Source organism: Podarcis muralis, chromosome 8 (genome assembly GCF_964188315.1).
Source record: "Podarcis muralis chromosome 8, rPodMur119.hap1.1, whole genome shotgun sequence".
Classification (NCBI taxonomy): domain Eukaryota; kingdom Metazoa; phylum Chordata; class Lepidosauria; order Squamata; family Lacertidae; genus Podarcis; species Podarcis muralis.
The window spans coordinates 25,360,568-25,376,433 of record NC_135662.1 but is presented as its reverse complement, the minus strand read 5'-3'; the positions used below and the strand labels follow the sequence as shown (position 1 = coordinate 25,376,433).

The 15,866-nt window shown below is 44.8% G+C and overlaps 1 protein-coding gene across 6 annotated transcripts in view; it reads left to right on the top strand.

Annotated features, from left to right (window-relative positions):
* The window catches only part of LOC114600413 (neural-cadherin-like), a 56,122-nt gene extending 40,688 nt beyond the window's left edge, over positions 1-15,434 (top strand). The window contains exons 22-34 of one of the 6 annotated variants that reach the window (XM_028736479.2): positions 785-1,062; positions 2,619-2,833; positions 4,040-4,167; positions 4,458-4,585; positions 5,096-5,219; positions 5,323-5,503; positions 6,034-6,200; positions 7,120-7,384; positions 8,087-8,267; positions 9,694-9,947; positions 12,003-12,157; positions 13,608-13,764; positions 14,611-14,735. In XM_028736479.2, coding sequence (XP_028592312.2) covers positions 785-1,062; positions 2,619-2,833; positions 4,040-4,167; positions 4,458-4,585; positions 5,096-5,219; positions 5,323-5,503; positions 6,034-6,200; positions 7,120-7,384; positions 8,087-8,267; positions 9,694-9,947; positions 12,003-12,157; positions 13,608-13,764; positions 14,611-14,621 — 2,244 coding nt within the window. In that variant the 3' untranslated portion in view covers positions 14,622-14,735. Of the gene's footprint in view, positions 1-784; positions 1,063-2,618; positions 2,834-4,039; positions 4,168-4,457; positions 4,586-4,675; positions 4,723-5,095; positions 5,220-5,322; positions 5,504-6,033; positions 6,201-7,119; positions 7,385-8,086; positions 8,268-9,693; positions 9,948-11,695; positions 11,762-12,002; positions 12,178-13,607; positions 13,765-14,610 lie in introns of those variants that run through there. The other 5 variants (XM_028736476.2, XM_028736475.2, XM_028736480.2 and 2 more) reach the window with 5 other exon arrangements.
* Positions 15,435-15,866: the final 432 nt, after the last annotated feature.

Below are 15,866 nucleotides of genomic sequence, written 5' to 3'. Positions count from 1 at the left end.
GAACCCATGTTGGATGTTCGGGTTCCAAAGAACGTTCACAAACTGGAACACTCACTTCTGGGTTTGCAGTGTTCGGGAGTCAAAAGGTTCGAGTTGCAAGGCATTCGACTTCCAAGGTATGACTGTATTGCCATTCTTAGCATAGGGTGATGATGGCAGGAAAAGCCATCCAGCAAAACTTTTCCAAGTGGTGAGTGGACTCTTGCCATGTGGCCAAGAGAACATTGTTCTTGTCCTCAGCAGCCTACTGTAACAATTTTACAGATTTCTAAATGCAATAAGAAATAATAAATTCCTGAGGGACAAAATGGCTCAGAGTCACATAGAGCTGCACATCACAGTTACAGCTTGCCCAGTGAACGGGCAGTTTCAGTTATTGGAGTGGGGAAGCTGCTTGGAGAAGCAAGGCCATTCCATTCACCTGCCCCCTTGACCCTTTCCCGCCTTAGCTTCTTAGAGCTGGCTGAAGGAGACTTGACAGGGTGGGTCCAGTGGGTTATTGGAGGAGAGCTAATGGTAGTTGTTGTCCAAAACATCTGGAGGGTACCAGGGTTGCAGAAAGCTGCACTAGCTTAAGATTAAATTGAACATTGAATTCAGTTCAGAGGAGACTTTTTGAGAACAAATACGTTGCGGGGCACTGCTTGCTATGAGACAACTGCAGCAGAGCCCAAAAGGTATCATTTGTGAAGTCTTCAAAGAGGTGTTTTTAGTCTAGTTCTCTTGTGCATTTGGGGTTCCTTTAAAAAAAAAAGGACTGACAACTAGCTCTAACCCACAACAGCTGGAAACTATCCTGAATATCAGCATCACACAAGTTGGCATAGATGAGTGCGCCACTGAAAACTGCTCTCATAGCGCCGGATGCAGCAGCAAAAATGAATTCAGTGCTCTTCCCACGATTACTTCTTCCGGAAATGTTTTGCTGGCCTCCATTACAGTGCTGAGCAGTGCCCAGTGTACTTGCGAAGCTCGGGAGAGAAAGCACCATTCTTGTTCCTCCTACCGGATCAATCCATGCTTTAATGGTGGCACCTGTACAGACACAGACCTGGGCTACAGGTTAGTAGATTGGCTCATGATTGAGCTGTGTTGTTGTTGTTGTTTTAAAAAAGTGCCAACCTTTATGTGGGGATCATGGTAGAACTCCAGATTCGAAAGGAGCCAACCCTCTGCAGGCCTCTTTTGACAGGCGGGTGGGGCCACTCAGCTGCCAATCACTTGACATCATATAAAACCATGCGAATTGAATGGCTGCAAAGGAAGAATGGGCTCCCCCTCCTTCCTTCGCAGCCACAGCTTGAAGGTTTGCCTCATGAACTTCCCGCTCCTGACATCAAGTGTGGAAAATGTGGGTGCGGTTGACACAAAATGACCTGGTGACCCGCCCTTAGAGACTGGACAAGTCTCAGAGGCTTTATAGTGAAGAAATGTTCAAGGCGGAGTACAATAATTCCAACTAAAAGCACAGTAAAGGAAATGCCATTCGCAGATTATATACTCGGGTCACCTTATATGCTAATAACCAATTCTGATGTAGCTGAAACAACACCATCTGCACACAAGAGGGAAGTATCTTGAAGCCTGGGAGAATCCCAGGTTTTGCAGAATTACCGTATACATCTTTGATCCCAGACATGTTTCTGAAATGGCTTCATGGCTGTCATATTTTTCCAAGACACAAGATGGCAATGTTGGGCTTTGAAGTTAAATCTCTATGGTTTCAAGCTTAAGGATAGCTCCTCTTGCCTCCCTGATCAACTCTTTCCTACAACCAGTGAATAGAAGTGGACCCGTTATATTTGAAAGGAAATTATTCCCCTGCAAAAAATGTTTTGGGTTTTTGTCTCCTTTCTCCTCCTGGAACATTGTCTGCCATCTCTTGAGTACTTCTCACTGTACAGTGAACTTTCCCATTTCTTTATTTGTGGATGTCCATTAGGCCCTTTAGATACTAAAGAACTTAGAAGAAATTTGTTTTGTTAGATTTAGTGTGTGTATGTAGGAGATATATACCACCTTCTCTCTGAGGAACTCAAGGCAGTGTACATAGTCTCCCCCCCCCCATCCCCTCCTTTTTAATCCTCACAACAACACACTGAGGTAGATAATTCTGAGAAATAACGGCTATTTCAGGGTCATCCATTGAGCTTAAGGGCTGAGGAGAATTCTTCCCTGCCCTTATCTGACACCATAACCCAAGGTGGGGAACCTGTGGCCCTCTAAATGTCGCTGGACTACAACTCCCATCACCCCTGGTCATTAGCCAAGCCACCCATCTTAGAGGCCCTCACTTCCTCCTGCTGGAGTGAGTTACATAGTTTAACTGCACTGTGTGAAGAAACTCCGCCTGTACGTTACTACTACTAACAATAATCTTAAGGGGGGGGGGGTTGTTGCCTGCCCTTCACCAGAAGTTCTCAAAGCGGGTTAAGTAATGTACAAATAAAATATTAAAACCAGTTTAAACAACTAACCATCAGGAAGAATAAGGTGAGTCCTAGAAACCATTCTTCCGGTGTGGCAAAGGGTAGCTGCTATGCTCTCTGATTTGCAATGTCTGCCTGCCTAGGGGTAGAGAGAGGGGGCAGGAATAACATGTCAGTTTATTTCTGCAGCTGCAAGTGCCCCATGGCTTTCCATGGGCCTGAATGCCAGCAGACACAGCACACCTTCCGAGGACACGGCTATGCCTGGTTCCCGACCCTCAAGCCTTGCTTTCAGAGCCGTATCTCGCTGGATTTCATTACCGAAGCAGCCAATGGACTTCTGCTTTACAACGGGCCCATGACACGCCTGAAGCCGGGGGAAGCAGAGGATTTCATTGCCCTAGGTGAAAGATTTCTGTTTCTCTCCTTCTGTACTACTGGATCATAAAGCAGGGGTTGGGAATCATCCCCCTCCCCCCCCCCCGGCATTCCCTCAGGGCCGCATACTAGAGATGGGTAGGGCCAGAGGCAAAATGGGTAGAGCAGTGGAAGTGATTCCAAAGGCCTCTGGACTATGGCAGTACAGACACTGGGGTCCAGCTCCAAGGGCCTTCTGGTGGTTCCCTCACTGTGAGAAGTGAAGTTTAAAAGGAACAAGGCAGAGGCCCTTCTTGGTAGCGGCACCCGCCCTGTGGAACACCCTCCCACCAGATGTCAAGGAGATAAATAACTACACAACTTTCTGAAGACATCTGAAAGCAGCCCTGCATAGGGAAGTTTTTAATGTTTGATATTTGTTTGCCGTGTTTTATTCTCTTGCAAGCTGCCTAGAATGGCTAGGACAACCCAGTCAGTTGGGCAGGGTATAAATAATAAACTTATTATTATTTCTCATTTTGCTCTCTACACCTAAGGTATGTTCCTCTTTCAAATGTATTTATACTGGAATCATAGAATTGGAAGAGATCACAAGGGTCATCTCTTGTGCAGGAATCTCTTGCCCAACGTGGGGCTCAAACTCACAACATGTGAGATTAAGAGTCTCATTCTGTACCAGCTGAGTTATCCCAGCTGAGGGTATGCAAAGCCAGGAGTGACTTGACTGGTGGGGCCTCCCCGCAGTAGCATCGCTGCTACTTACAGGGAGGGACGAGGCAGCAGCAAGGTCAGGGCTGCAAAGATGCACTGGTAGAGCCAACTGAGCAGTCCTGCTGGTGCATCCTCTAAGTCGCATCCGCTTTCCCCCACTCCTGGTAAGCGACAGTGATGCTTCTCCTTGGGATGCTGTTGCTGTGGCCAACTCCTCTTCCACTGGGCAAGCTGCTCCTGCATAAAGGTAATGTGAGTTCTTGTAGTCTTAGATCAGGCATCCCCAAACTCGGCATCCCCAAACTCCGTCCTCCAGATGTTTTGGCACTACAATTCCCATCATCCCTGACCACTGGTCCTGTAAGCTAGGGATGATGGGAGTTGTAGTCCCAAAACATCTGGAGGGCCGAGTTTGGGGGTGCCTGTCTTAGATGATACAAAAGAAGTGCATGTCAACAAGGATCAAGCGAAATTCTCAAGGAAGAAAACCACCCGATATGCTTTTCTCTTTCATTAAACAGAGCTCTCGGAGGGCGTTCCGTTGCTAACTTTGAGCCATGGCTCAGGGGCACTGCTTCTGCAGCTGTCGGAGAAAGTCAACGTCGCTGATCGGCGCTGGCATAACATAAACATAATCAACGATGGAAAGGCAAGTGTAAAGTGTACCCCAAAAGGACTCTAGAAGTTTTCGAGCTTTCACACCCAATCTTTATTTGAGCATAGCATATGTTTTTTTATGTTAGTTTATCCTGAACGGAAGTCACATTTGTAGAGGAAGGGAGGAAATTAGATTTGTGATTAGATGCTACAAGGGTAGATGCATATTTTTTTCCTCAGGTGGAATAATTTGGTTGGGGAATTGGCACAGGGGGCAGGAGACAGGACTGTCCAGCGCTCTGGCTCCAATCTGAGTCAACATAAATATCTTTTCCACTTTAGAAAGTACAGCTGATCTTGGACCACTGCGTAAATGTCTCTGTTATGAACAGCGTCGGTGCCCTGCAGGGAGTGTCGAGGGCAGATAAATCTGCCTGTAAAGTTTCTTCCGAGACTCCAGGAAGTGAGAGGTAAAATATTGGAAATATAAGCTTTGACTGGTAGATCAATCAACTTGAGTTTAGGTTGTTTAATTGATGCAGGCCAATTTGAATCGGTAGGGCCGTGGGCTAAGTCAGCAAATTTCATTACGCCGCAAGACATGCAGGTTAGTGACTTGTTTAATGATAACCTTTGATTCTTTGGGCCACTTCAGACATCATACCATTCAGTTGTCAACAACCTGCCTTCTGTCTGGGGTTCTTAGTTTAGCTACCGTTCCGAGGATCCTTTGGGGGAGCCATGTGCTTTAAATGCATGGTGTGTACACAGCCACAGTGTGAATCCATGGAGAGCTGCTGCCTGTCAGTGTTGGCAGCTAGATGAACCAGTGGTCTGACTCAGTATAGGGCATCTTCCTGTGTTCCCTTCCTCAAAGGCCAGCGGTTATCCTTACCTAAGTTGGCTGTAGGTTTATTAGAACTGTGGGGGGTGTTTTGCTTTTTTGCTTTCTACCTTTCCAATTCTCTTGCTGTTGGTAGATTTCTCAATGTTCACCAGCCTCTCCAGCTGGGTGGAGTGAAGAAGGCCCAGCCCTACCATACGTCACAAAAGCATTTCAGAGGGTTTGTTGGCTGCATCCGGAATGTTGTCCTCGATAGCCAGGTAAGACCGTCAAGGCATTGCACATTCTTCCCCAGCTCCCTGCCATCCCAGTCTACCTGCAGCTGCTTACCGCCATTCTTCTTGCTTATCTATTTTTCTATAGGTATACAATTTAGAGCATCCTGCAGAGTCCTTGAACAGTGCGCCAGGCTGCTCTCTGACTGACGGGCTGTGCCAGAAAGCTGGTGTGTCTTCCTGTGGCACCCATGGCAAATGCATTGGCGACTGGGGCTCTTTTAACTGTGATTGTTTCACCGGCTACACAGGAGCAAGATGTGACAAAGGTTTGGTTTGCATTGTGGGGGAAATCTCAGTAATCCCAAAGAAAAGACTCTGGCAACAAGGCAGTGGACTCATCACGGAGTAGAGTTGGTTTCGGTTTTGATTTTAATGAGACAGATTTGTTAGCTTTTCCGTTAGGAGTTCCTTTTTGCACCATGCTCCCACCCCTAATTTTGTGTATTTTTTACTTAAGCGCTGCATAATCTATTCTGCTTCCATAACAAGGAATAGGGACTTTCAGTAAATGGAGCATGGAGGTGCTGAGGACTAGATATATTTTTGTCCCTAACCAAAATAAAATGCATGCTAATATTCTTAGTCAATAAATGTGTCGTGTTTATGCCTGCCAGCTTAATAGAACACCTTCCTGCAGCCATGTAGGTGGCCATGGTCCACAAAACCTTGTGCCCTAATAAAGACTCTTTGATTTTAATAAAATATAAATTCATACTAGACACTTAGGAAGTAAAAGGGAGGTGGGAAAGTCCAAATTATTACACAGTATGACCTTCGTCTGTCCTTTCACATTTAGCTCTTCCAGAATGGACTTTTGGAAAGGATAGTTGGATTCACTATGAACTGAAAACGCTGTTTAATGCATACCACACCCGTGTCCAACTGGCAGTGCGCACAAGGATGTCCTTCTGCACCCTTCTCAGTATGGCATCTTCAGATGGAAGCGGATACATTAGAGTGGAGGTAAACAATGTTTTTCCACAAACACTTTTATTTTAATTTTTTTAATAATAATAATAATATAATAATATAATAATATCTTTATTGTCATTGCCCCCTCTCGGGGACAACGAAATTAAAAAAACAAACCAGCAATTACAGGAGCAGAAAATAAAATTAAGTAAAAGAAAGTGTCACATCATACATTGATGTTAAGGAGAAGACAAACCAGATTTCCCTCATCAGTGCAGGTAGAGAATAATTTGCATCAGTTCCAAAAGTGCAATAAATAAAGCATAAAAACAATCTGGGTCTTTTGACCCATTGGAGACCTTTAAATTGTGTGTAATCCTCTCCGAAATGGATATTTCTATAACAACGTGTTAACTATAAGGCCCTCAGTGTTTTCTACCTTTCATAGAATCATAGAGTTGGAAGGGATCCTGAGGATCATCTATTCCAGCCCCCTGCAATGCAGGAATATGCAGCTGCCCCTTACGGGGATTGAACCTGCAACCTTGGCTTCAATCACCACCATGCTCTAACCAGCTGAGCTGTCCAGCTGCCTTTGTGCCACTGAGATTCTGGCTGCAGCCAGCATCCAGCTTTCAAGCACAAATTGCATACATGACCATCCCAGATACTTAAAGAAAGTTGTTTTTACATATTCCATAATTCTATAGCTGTTTTCTCCTGTGACTATGTTAGACACAACACAACAATTATTTTTCTTTCCATTTCTCAGTTAAATGGGTTTCCAGTTAAAAAGCTGCATTTTCTGAAAAGTTTCTTTAATCTTATAAAAACTTAATTGGAGCAGAGCACTTTTCCCACTGCAAAGAACAACAGTTTGCTCCCATTAAACCCTCAGATCTTTAAGTATGCTGTATGCGTCTTCCATAAAATTATTTATCAAGACCATGCTTCTCATGTCTCCATGCAGGTAATTGGTGGACATTTTGGTGTGAGCTTCAATTTGGGAGACAAAGACCACACGCTTCAGTTAAGCACTGTGCACATAGACAACGGTCAGTGGGTTGAACTAGCCTTACAGCGGTATCACAATGAATTTTATTTGCGTATCAATGATGGTGGAGGCGATCATGAGACTTCAGCCATTCTGGGATCGAGCGGACAGTTTGAAATGAATTTGGCAAGCATTGTGCTCGGAAACCGCCTTGCTAACGGTTCAGAAAGCGATTTCCAAGGTACGTGGTGTATCTGATGGACCTGGAAAATTTGAAAACCAGTAAAAATTGCTCATGTCCTTTGTAGAACCACTAAGGATGTGCAGCTCAGAACTTCCTCCAGAGGGCAGCCGCACTGGGCATTTCCCAGGGCCCCAAGACCAGAAATGGGCCCACTCATCTAACAGTACTACCAGTTCTGCTTTGTACAGTGTATCTAAGAAGATCAGGGGCAGCTTATGAGAATTTGCACCACCCATTTCTTCCATGTTTGGGGCCCCCACTGAAAATGCCATGCCATCCTAGAATAACTCCTAGGAAGCCATTCATTTAAAAAATATTTATCATCATCATCATTTCTCCCCATAACTGTGGCTTTTTCCATGTTGTATCAATGGAATGCAATTGTAACAGGTAATAGGTGTTGCTTGTTCAATAGCAATGGAATAACCTTTCTAGATGCATTGGGAAGTGGTTCTCATTGTCTCCGCCCATTTCTCTGTTAATGGGACAGCTTTGCACTGTGCTGTACTTGGCAAGACTAGCAGTTATCTGCATCACTGCACCAGCATGATGCTCCTGACTCGAGTGACATCCAGGGTTCACTGAACATCGGTGCAATGCACTTTCACCACTTCTGATGTCGCACTACACTCCCGTTAAAGGAGGACCATTTACAACGAAACTCACTTAAGCCTCTCTTCCTTCTGGTGCCCCCTGCAGGCTGTATGAGGGATGTCCGCCTGAATGGCCAGCCTCTTCTTGTGGATGGCAAAAGCACTGAATACAGCTTCATTGTGGAGCAGCAGGGCATCACCATAGGTTGTCATTCCAGCTCTTGCAGCAGTCAGCCCTGTTACAGCCCTTTCCACTGTGTAGACCTTTGGAGGAAGTATGAGTGCAGGTATATATACCCTGGCCTTGCTTTGTTCTCTTTTCCTTTTGAAATCTTTTTCCTTTTGTAAAATCAACTGGTTGGCCACGGTGAGAACAGAATGCCAGCCTAGGTGGCCCATTGGGCTGATCCACTAAGGCTCTTCTCTCATATCTGTGGAAGGAATCAAGCCAGCAGTAACCCTACCATATGTAGCAACCGAATGTAAATGTCCCGTGTTAAGTCTTTTTGCTGCAACACCAGTGTGCATGAGCTCCTGCACACAGACAAGAAAGGAACTTCGCCACCTGCACCCAGAGAGCTTTGCATCTTTGCTTTAGTTGGGAGCTGGGACTAGCTTACTTTCTGGGACATCATCTGTTCCCGAGAACATTTCCTGCCGTCGTTCCAGATTTTGTGATAACCGTTCTAACTCGTCTGTAGAGGGCATCAACATTGATGCAGGAGCAGGCAAGCACTGGCTTAAGGGGGCTGGAGAGCATTGCACCACTTTTGAAAAAAAACTCCGTTCCCATCCCTTGCTTTTAGAGGGGCACCAAGTAGTCCAGGGTCCTTATTGGCCTGCACACATCACCAAGGGACCACAGGAAGTATTGCTTCTGGTCCATCATTTCAGGAGCACAGCCACACAAGATAGGTGCTCCTCCCAGGCGATCTGTTTATTCTGCATCAATCCTGGTTTGCTTGCACAAAGCATATGTTGTGTCTGGCCTTCATTGAGCATGCATTCCGATTCATTTATGTGGCAGCTCTGTAACAATGAACAGTCACACTGCTTTGCTCGTGGAGTGTTAACACATTTCCCTCCTAACCCCACAACTTTCAGTGCATTTTCCCTATCAGAGTCCATTTGCCGTTCCTATTAATTGGGTTTGTTGTGCTAGGGCATGGGTAGGCAAACTAGGGCCTGGGGGCCAGATCCGGCCCAATCGCCGTCTAAATCCAGCGCGCAGATGGTCAGTGTGTTTTTACACGAGTAGAATGTGTCCTTTTATTTAAAATGCATCTCTGGGTTATTTGTGGGGCATAGGAATTCGTTCATTTTTTTCCCTTCCCAAAATATAGTCTGGCCCCCCACAAGGTCTGAGGGACAGTGGACCGTCCCCCAGCTGAAAAATTTTGCTGACCCCTTCACTAGGGCAACAGGGTGCCCCTATCTACTTTAATTATGCAAACCTGAATTTCTGGCATATGCTTGAATCCCTCCCGCAAAATAGTGGAGCCTGGAGACATCCAGAGACAAAAGCAGCTCAGGTGGGACCCAAGAGGTACCTCCTGTTATTTCAGCCACTGGCTCTGCTCGCTCCCCTAAAGAAACTTGTAGTCCCACGGCAAGGGATTTCCGATCCTTCCTTTGCATTTATAAACATTGCAAAATAACGGAGCGGCTTCATGTTTTCTCTTTTATGAAAACGGTGGGTTTCTCTTCATCCAGGTGCCCAGCTGGGAAAGTGGAAGTGATGGATAATCTCACGGGCCTGAAACAGTGCACATCGTCACCCTGCGGGCACTGGAACTGCAGGAATGGAGGGACCTGTGTGGCCCAGTCCCGAGACAAATACGTCTGCCAGTGCCCTGAAGGTTATAAAGGGAAATGGTGCGAAGTCGGCCCCGTGAAAGCAGGAAGACCCGTGGGGCTCAGCTCTGGTTCCATCTTGGCTATCAGCATGTGCCTGCTTGTTTTTCTAGGTAGGAAAGTTTCACCTCTCTTGTGCTACATCTTAATACTGTATTGAAATGAGGACGCTTAGCAACGCCTCTGCCTTCCTGTGCTGCTTTAACAACTGTTAGTAAAAGATACTCCATGGAGATCTGGCTACATTCTTCCTTCCCTTCCCTCGCCCCAGTTCTTCCCATCTCCCCATCTATGTCTTCAGTAGTTCTTGGTCAAGATTGGCACACGTGCTAGACAAAACGGAAGCTTATCTCCATTGTTTTGAATATATATGGCAGGCCTAGTCCCACTGCTCCTCTGTGCACCCCGTAAAATTCCCTGCCCTGGTGCTCAGATCAGCATTGGGCAACTGGGTCCAAGACCTGGCATTTACATTTCCCACAGGACCCCAGAATGCTGCTATGCTGGGCACTGTGGGCAACCACTGTAGGGAAAGAAAGGGCCAGTGGGTGTGATTCTACTCCCCTGCTGTGTGCATTTGGATAACAGCTGAGCAGTCTTGCTAAAGCTGGTTGTGTACACAGGGCTCCCCTTCTTTGCCTGCTGTCTTCAGTGGAGCTCCACAGATGCATGGGGCTTGCCAGTGAGAGATCCACACTTGAACCTCCAAGGCTGCCTCCCTGCATTTAACCCTGTGCTTAGGACTTTGAAAACCCAAATGCAAAACTGAGCTCAGCTTTGAATGAATTGTTAACTCGGGAAAGATAAAAATGAGCCCGAGGATCATGTGCATTGCCTGGAGGAAAGGCAGGAAATAAAGCAAAATAAAAGCCTCCCTCAAATAGTCAGCTTGGATGGTGATATTTCTGCTGATATAAGCACAAGCTAGTGGGACGTGGGTGGCGCTGTGGGTAAAAGCCTCAGCGCCTAGGGCTTACTGATCGAAAGGTCGGCGGTTCGAATCCCCACAGCGGGGTGCGCTCCCGTTGTTCAGTCCCAGCGCCTGCCAACCTAGCAGTTCGAAAGCACTCCCGGGTGCAAGTAGATAAATAGGGACCGCTTACTAGCGGGAAGGTAAACGGCGTTTCCGTGTGCGGCTCTGGCTCGCCAGAGCAGCGATGTCACGCTGGCCACGTGACCCGGAAGTGTCTCCGGACAGCGCTGGCCCCCGGCCTCTTGAGTGAGATGGGCGCACAACCCTAGAGTCTGTCAAGACTGGCCCGTACGGGCAGGGGTACCTTTAGCTTTTTAAGCACAAGCTACTTACCCATGTTTTCGCAGCCCCTTCGCTTCTCTCTTTGGATGTGGGAAGAGCCAGGCTGGATCAGAGCATCCTGCTTTCCACAGCAGCTAGCCAGATGCCTGTGGAAAGTACACAAGATGAGGACAATTGCTCTCTCCCACTGTTGTTCCCCAATGACTAGTATACAGAGACATGCAGTCTCACCCTGGAAGTAATATATAGCTATAGCAACTATTAGTCATTGAACAAGCCAAGATATATTAAACCAAATTCAAACCGTGATTTAATATCCTGACTTGTTCTGAAGCTGGCACCAATAGTTTCATGATTTAGATGAAATGGGAAACTATGGTCATTTACAGACTTCCTCATTTCATCGTGGTTTTCAACAAGGTGAGAGGAAGGAAGGGGCTGCACGCATGAGTAAAAGGTTCACGTGCCTCAGCTTAAGTCAAGATACGAGCATACAAATGCGGCCACTGTGTACATGTCTCAGAAAAGTAATGACTCAATTTATAATACCACTTTAATCTTCATTAAAACAGTGTTTTACTTACTTTGGGTATCTTATTTACTCAGGATTGGTGAAAGGCCAGAGACTGGCCAAAATGCCCTCTATTTAAATGTCCTAGTGGATTCCTGTAGGTAAGTAAAATACCCTTTTAATGAAGCTTGATGTTAAGATATAGATGATTCATTACACTCCTGAAAAATGTACTTTTGTTTAATTGACCCTTAAATTAAAACACGGAATTTCCTCCATACGAATATAAACCTTAAATGCTTTGCTTTTCTTCTTTATGAATTGTATACAGCTGTGCTCTGCAGGTTGAAGGCTGCTCATAACCAATGTTTCTTTTTTCTTTCTCTCTTTTTCCTTCCTCAGGTTTATTAGTTTCCTATACTGTGTGGAGTCAGTGGGGGAGATCAAGGTTTCGGAAAGGAGGAATTTACCACATCCCTGAGGAACACGAAAGCTGGGAAGATGTTAGAGAAAACATCTTCAATTATAATGAGGAGGGTGGAGGGGAGCATGACCTGGTATGGTTTTGCATGACCTGGTATGGCATCACGACAGCATTTTAAATTCCTTAATAGGCCAGATTCAAATATGCATCAGAGAAATAAAAAAGAAGTAAAATGAACATTTTGAAGGCATGATTGCAAACTGTTTTGTCAGGGGAAAAGTTTCGTAAATGAAATACTTAACCATAGCTAAAGCATAATGCTGTCCATGTTTACTCAAAAGTAAGCCCCACTGTGTTCAGTGGGGATTACTCCCTAGTGTGCAGGTTTAGGACTGCATAAAATTAATATTTATTTATTGCTTTCAAGTTTTGTTTACAAAGCAGTTTACAATATGAATAAGAGTGAGGGGGGTGATAAACAAGAAAAGAGTGAATATAGGGGAGAAGATAATCGGGGTAAAATACATATACCCTTCCCCCCCAAAAATGTACTCTCCAGACAAAAACATTGCAAAGAATATTTGTGCTTCCAGTTTTTTAAATTAGTTTTTATTACTGTTATTGTGTTACAAAACAAATCTTAGTTACATTCTTACAAAACTGGAAGAGATTAGACATTACAGTTGCATAATGCAGCCCCTGCCCAGCTGTATGCAGCTTACCTGACCAGGTTACTGAAGTCTATCCTTTATAAGCCTCTTGCTGTGAGGTTCCAAATAGAACAGGTTAATTGACTAGCAAAGCATGGGCTGTGGCTTTGATACAGGAAGTATGCCATGAAAGTTTAAAAAAACAAAACTGGGAGGCTGGGAATGGGTGGGTCAGTGAGGAAATAAGTGTCACAACCACTTCCAGAATTGTAATGGGAAAGAGATGTTGCCTTTGTGATAAGACCCCCTTTGCCCTTGATTTTATCCCTGATGCCTATCCCTCAAATATTCTCATTAACATTGATTTAAAAAACCCAGACCCTGACTTCTTAGCATCCTGGACCACATTCACCAGCCCTGACTTATTTGTCTGAGGTAAACATTGAGTTCCCATAGACCTCCCTTGTGTTTCACGTCTCTCCCCTTTTTGTCATTGTCACTTTCCTTTAGGGCGATTCACATGAACCCCTCCACATGGAAGGGATCATCATAGGGCCTTACCTGTCGCTGCCACATTCCCCTGAAGTTTTCATGTTCAGTTGAAATTGGAAGGAGTTCTACCTGTGTACATCTACATGTGGGTACAACTCTTCCTGATGCCACTGAACACACGGATGTTACAGAGTGTGGTGGTAGTAATGCACAAGTGGGCTAGCCCACACAGACCCTCCATGTAGTCCTTTACTGCACATTTATGTGAATTCCCCTTTGAGTACTCCAGGGCTGGCTCAGGGGATGATGAGGTGTGCTTCTGAGGAGGCTTCAAGATGGGTGAAGGGCCCATCATCCCACCATTCTCCTTTTGTATGGAGCCCTCCCCCTCCCAGTGGCAGAACGAGAGGATTCTCAGTTTGCATGACCTGCTTCTTCCAGGTTAAGAGGGCCAGGGTTGCCTTGTCTGAGCGCCCCCCAAAATCCAAGAGCCGGGTCTGGAGTACTCGCAAATTTTATTGGTCGCCACATTTAAAAGAAGAGATAAAACTGAATACAGTACTTTCAGCTGAGGCTAAACCAACTCTGAGTACAAAAGGTACTTAACACTGTCTCTCCTGTCTTGTGTTTAATATTAATTAGCATTAACTTCTTAAAAAACTGGCATTGTGCATTTTAACTGTGTTGTTTCTCTGGAACTGACGTTTTGCCAAAACGTTCCCTCATGAGAAGTCTCTGAAAGCTATTTCATATAATAAAAATTTCTTAGAGTTTGATCTTCATGTGGGGAAAACTATATACACTGTAAATTAAGAGGTCTGGCATGAGTGGTTCTCCCCAACCATCAGTACATGAAGTTTGAGTCTGTATGTTCATTGGCTAGTAAGTCTGTGGACCTACAGAAGGGAAGCAGAAATCTTTAAGAAATTTTGTATGACCTGACCTTGATTGTATGTAGAAGTGTGTATTTGGTGGGTGCGGCTAAGGGTTAATATGTGAAGCACTGCCATTTATTTGACTGAGTTTTTGAGAATCAATGTGATTCAGTAGATAAAGCAGCCTTTCCGAAACCAGTTCTTTCCTGATGTTTTGGACCACAAGTCCCATCACTTGTGACCATCAGCCATTCTGGCTGGGGCTGATGGGAGTTGGAGTCCAACAGCTTCTGTAGGCCACCATATTGGGGAAGGAGAGATGGACTTGGATCTGGAAAACTCCCAATGCAAAGTCCTCCTTCCTCTACCATGGTCTGAATATGGCCTTGAGTAAGTCCATCATCTTACTACCATGGTCACCATCTTTCAAACAGGACAAATAGTGACTGACGTCCCAGGGCACTGGGATAGAAAACAGAATAAAGACTTGAAAGTGATGAAAAGTGTGATAAAATAATTAAAGGTAGTAAATTTATTTGCTTAATGTTTCCTTTCCATTTCCTCCCTAGAGTGCTTATAATATAGACGCATTGAAGCAACCTCTACAAAGTATACCTCATCTTTCCTCAGGAAACACTGCTTCACTCCTCAGATCACATTCTGGACCACAAAGAAACCCACTTGTGAATCACGCATGCCTGAAAGAATCTTCTTCTTTGGTCCCAGACCTCAAATATTATGTGTCTCAAATACAACAGGATGCAGACAAAGATTTGCAGAGCCTTCCAGCTGATACTGTTCAAGTTTATTGTCGAGAGTGCCAACACTCTTTGAGTGGAAGCTTGCATTCCTTGGACCTCTCCAGCATAGAGGAAGATCTAAATTATAATTATCTCCAAGAATGGGGACCAAAGTTTGTAAGGTTAAAAGAGCTCTATGAACTTCCAACTGAACAGTTGTAAAACGTGGGAGACAGGAACCTAGCACATTGCTGTGTGATGGATCCTACTCCTAGGAGAGCACACTTCAAAAACATTCTAGTATTTTATTTAACAATCCAATTTTGGTTCTATTTATTCATGCTGGTTATTTGGGAACAGTAGTGTGGTTGATCTCCTCACCTTCCCTTAATTTATCTGTATACAATATTTTAGTGTCTGTTGTACAAATAACGTTAGAGGGATATTTGTTGTGAAGCTTTGAAATGCTTTGAAATGAAGGAATTCTGTAGCACTGAAGAGTAGCCTTTAAAGTATCTGTAGCGTGTGAATCTTTAGTAGTAATCTAGATGTGCAAGTAAATTTCCGCCATATTGTATTATTTAATCCTCTTAATGCTAAATGTTTTGTGTAGATATTGTGTAGATATTGTAAAATACATTTGTTTACTTGTCTCTCTCTTTTTGTACTTGGGCGTCAATAAAATCTTCACTCATTTTTCTAAATAAGGGGAAGAAAATAACAGTTGGGCGGCAGCAGGAACCACAAAATGTAGAATTAGTATAGAATTAACCCACAGCTCCCCATGGGCATATGGGAAGCACTTCTTTGGGTGGTGGGTCTGATGCTGCTGGGCTTGCCTGTGAATGATTTGATACCAAAGGGCATTGTTCCTTCTAGAGCCTCCCGCCTATAAGTTTGGGTGCTAATTAGGTTGATTCCTGTGTGAGAGCCAGAAGCAAGCAGAAGGGGTGTTATGTGACTAACCCAGATTCTTGCAGAGATACGGAGTGCTGGGGAATGGCCAGCTGGTGAGAACATACAAGCCAACTTCTTTGGCAATCACTCATGGCCGAGTAAGATTGTCTTCCATGAACACGATCTTT